General features: G+C 48.3%; 1 protein-coding gene across 1 annotated transcript; it reads right to left on the reverse strand.

Moving 5' to 3' along the window:
* Positions 1 to 315: 315 nt before the first annotated feature.
* LOC137751774 (G-protein coupled receptor 183-like) lies at positions 316 to 1,383 on the reverse strand. The gene is made up of 2 exons (XM_068526436.1): positions 904 to 1,383; positions 316 to 549 (listed from the first exon to the last, which is right to left on the reverse strand). The coding sequence occupies exons 1-2, from the start codon at positions 1,381 to 1,383 to the stop codon at positions 316 to 318; spliced, it is 714 nt and encodes a 237-aa protein (XP_068382537.1).
* Between the last annotated feature and the right edge of the window lie 2,610 nt (positions 1,384 to 3,993).

The following is a 3,993-nucleotide window of genomic DNA, read 5'->3' on the forward strand; positions in this document are numbered from 1 at the left end:
CTCAGCCAATGGTTCTTTCGGTCGTGACTGCATTTGCTGTGAAAATACTCTTTTCCTGGAAGAAACCGCACACCCTTCAGAGGCCAAGGACGCAGTGGCGTTTATTAGGATACATCAGAGGTAGGTTCACCGTAAAGCTAATGAGTGCAAGCTTCTGGGCTCCTCACTTACCATCCAAGACCTTGTACCTAATTTCGCATCTATTGTTTTGTATTCTTTTTCTTAAAGAACCCACCCCCCCCAAAATTGTATAAGCTTTGGGCCCCCAACCCTGGACCCCCTACCCCCAGATGCAGTCTTAAAGCCCATGACCTCTTAGATCTCATTCTCCTCTAAGGGCGAGGGGCCTCCAGTCCGGTTGATATTCTGTGCTTCGGAGGAACTTTTTCCCGGAGGGGAGGAGGAGGAGGAGGCTGAGGCTTTGCGCTTCCAAATGCTGCGGAGCCATTTCCTGTAACGCGTCGACGCGAAGAAGTAAATGACGGGGTCGATGCTGCAGTTCAAGTTCATGAGGCACACCGTGAGCTGAAGGCACAGTTTGAAAGCCCTCTGCTCGGGGCAGGTTGGCTGGTGGAGCACCTTTCTCACCATGAACTGGATGACGTTGAAGTGGTAGGGGATGAAGCACACAAGCACGGCCACCAGCACCACCAGGGTGAGCAGGCAGGCCTTGCGGTGGTGCCCCTTCCTGCTTGTCAGAGGGTTGTCCCGGGCTGTCCTGCACAGCTTCACGGTGATCTTCACGTAGCAGAAGAGAATGATGCCCAGCGGCCCGCAGAAGCTCAGAGCGGAGGTCACTAGGACCACGACGGGCAGCGTGAGCACTGGCTGGACGCTGTCGAACTCCATGCAGGTCAGCCTGCCGGCCACGAGCTTGGTCATGGGGAGCAAGAGCAGGGGCGCCGTCTGCAGAGACGCCAGGACACACACAGCCACGCAGATGAGCCTGGCCCGCCCAGGGTTGCGGAGCCGGGGACACTGGTGGGTGCGGACCACAGCCACGTAACGGTCCACGCTCACGCATGCCATCAGGTAGATCCCTGAGTAGGTGTTCACGTAGAACATGAAGGCCGTCAGCCTGCAGAACTCTTCACCGAAAGGCCAGCTGAAGTCCAGCACGTAGTAGGCGATCTTTCCGGGCAGGGCCAGGGTGAACAGAAGGTCGGACACTGCCAGGTGGACCAGGTAGACATTTGTTGAGTTGATCTTCTTGCCCTTTTGATAAGCAAGGCGAAGGGCAAGGATGTTTCCCAGGGTGCCGAAGACCAAGAGGGCTGTGTAGAACAAAGAGAGCATCACGCTGGCCACCCGGGGTGGGTGGTGAGGAAGGCAGGAGTTGGCGTGGTGGACGAGGCTGTTTGGCTCAGCCGTGCAGGAAGCCATGTCATAGAGGTCCTTGGGGAGACAGAAAATTAAAATGTAATATTGTATCTGTGGGGTTACGCCTCTATCAAGTAATACTTAATAATTTGCTGAAGCCACATGCCCGTGAAAAGCATATATCTTTTTTTTTAGTTTAATTGGATTATAGCTGATTTACAATGTTGTGTTAGTTTCAGCTGTGCAGCAAAATGATTCAGTTATACATATATTCATTCTTTTTTAGATTCTTTTCTCATATAGGTTATCACAGATTGAGTTCCCTGTGCTTTACAGTAGGTCCTGTTGGTTATCTTATATATAGTAGTGTGTATATGTTCATCCCAAGCTCCTGATTTATCCCTTCCCCCAATGTTTCCCCTCTGGTAACCATCAGTTTGTTTTCAATATCTGTCTGTTTCTGTTTTGTAAATGGATAAAGAAGATGTGGTACATATAAGCCTACCTCTTTTTAAGTAAATTTATGTGGAAGTGTGACATATTGTTCCACTCACTGTTGCTATGTAACAAATTACCCCCAGAATTTAGCAACTTAAAACACTTTATTATTTTCACAGTCAGGTTTTGAACAGGACACAGTGGGATTGGCTTTTCTCTGCTCTCCACTGTTGGGAGCCTCAGCTGGGAAGAATCAACAGCTGAGGGTTACTCAGTGGCGGGGCTGGGACCATCTGGAGGTGATTTTACTCAAATGAGTGGTGGTTGACGCTGACTTTTGGCTGGAGCCTCAACTGGGCTGTCAGCTACGGCACCTGCACGAGGGTTCCTCGTGAGACGGGGGCTTCCTCACAACATGGTGGCCTGCACGTACCTCAGTTTCTTACACAGTAGGTTGAGGCTCCAAAAGAAAGTGTCCCGGAAACTAGGTAGAATCTCCATCTATTAACCGTGTGTTTTATTTTCTATATTCTAGTGCTCTGATGTCTTGGGGCCTGGCTGACCCTGGAGGGGCTGCCCTTCCCTGGGTTAACCAGTTCCTTGAGTGTACTTTTCAAATGCAAACCAATCACTCCCACCACCTGCCCTAATCAACCCAGGGCCAGGTACCAGGGGCAGCCCCTCTGTCCCAGAGCCCCCTGATATAATTCAAACAATCCTAAACCTGCTGACCCTGCCTTGCCTGTTCCCTTCCACCGAAACCACAGTAAAGGCTCTTGCCCACATTTCTGCTCCTCTCACTCTGTCTCCTGACCAACCCCAGCTCTCCCCCTGTGGCCCCCCGTGATGTGGCATGGCCCCTCTTCTTGGGGTCTGTAAGTAACAAGCTCTCTTTCTCAACAGCAATCGTCCCCTGATCTGTCGGCCTTACTGACCCTCGGATTTTCTATTAACACACTGTACTCAAAAACACTGCATCACCTTTTCTAAGCTGGCCTGGGAAGTGTGGTATCATCATGTCTGCCTTCTACTGTTAAAAGTGAGTCACAAGCCCACCCAGAATCAAGAAGAGGAGACATAGCTCCCACCTCTCAATAGGAGGAAGGTCAAAGAATTTGCAGCCATTTACAAATCACAGCACACATGCAAAAATGTGCACAAATCATAAAAGTAGAGCTTGACGATTTTCATAAAGTGAACACGTCTGTGTGATTGGCCCCCAGATTAGGAGACACCTCACCAGCACCCCCAGAAGCTCTCCTTTGCCCCCCACCCAGCCTCTACCTCCACTCAAGGGTAATCAGTATCCTAACTTCTAAAATCACAACTCAGTATGTCTGCTTCTGAACTTTAAGTTAATGAAATCCTACGCCATGGGTATGTGTATTCTCACACACAGAGCTTCTTTGGGTCAGCATTAGTTTGTGAGATTCACCCGCGCTGTAGTGCAGTTGTGGTGCGGTGTAGTTGCGGTTTGTTCCTTCTCATTTGCTGTATGATAGTCCATTGTATGTATGCATCACCACCTATTTACATCCATCCTACTGTTGGTGAACATTTCTGTTATATCAAGTTCAGCTGTGCATGTTCTTTCACGTGTCTTTGGTGACACATAAATATCTATTTTGCTGAGTACTGTACATAGCTAGGAGTGGGGCTGGTGAGTCACAGGTTCTGCACGCTTCGTTTTGGCAGGTCCTGGCCAACACTTTGCCAAAGCAGCCGCTCTGCGTACTCCCAGCAGTGTATGGGATTCCCATGGCACCTCATCCTCGCCAGCCCTGGGCATGGGCAGTCTTTTTCAGGTGAACCAGTCTGGTGGGTGTGCAGGGGTGTCTTCTTGTGGTTTAAATTGGCATTTGCCTAATGACTACTGACAGTGAGCACATTTTCACAGGTTTATTGGCCATCTATATATCTTCTTTTTTTTTTAATGTGTTAGACATTATTACTATTATGATTACTGTTCTATTACTACTACCACTACTACTATCATTATCTTTTATTTTTTTTATTTTAAAAATTTTTATTGGAGTATAGTTGCTTTACAGTGTTGTGTTAGTTTCTGCTGTACAGCAAAGTGAATCAGTTATACATATACATATATCCCCTCTTTTTTGGATTTCCTTCCCATTTAGGTCACCACAGAGTGTTGAGTAGAGTTCCCTGTGCTCTACAGTAGGTTCTCATTAGTTATCTATTTTATACATAGTGGTGTGTACATGTCAGTCCCAA

The sequence above is a fragment of the Eschrichtius robustus genome, chromosome 18, assembly GCF_028021215.1.
Source record: "Eschrichtius robustus isolate mEscRob2 chromosome 18, mEscRob2.pri, whole genome shotgun sequence".
NCBI classification, from domain to species: Eukaryota; Metazoa; Chordata; class Mammalia; order Artiodactyla; family Eschrichtiidae; genus Eschrichtius; species Eschrichtius robustus.

Bases quoted from the DNA above. Each gene is read 5' to 3' on its own strand.
- LOC137751774 (XM_068526436.1), bottom strand. From the start codon at position 1,383: ATGGCTTCCTGCACGGCTGAGCCAAACAGCCTCGTCCACCACGCCAAC. The intron at 550-903 runs GCGCCCCTGCTC...TGCCCCGAGCAG, and splicing joins TCCTGGCGTCTCTGCAGACG to AGGGCTTTCAAACTGTGCCT.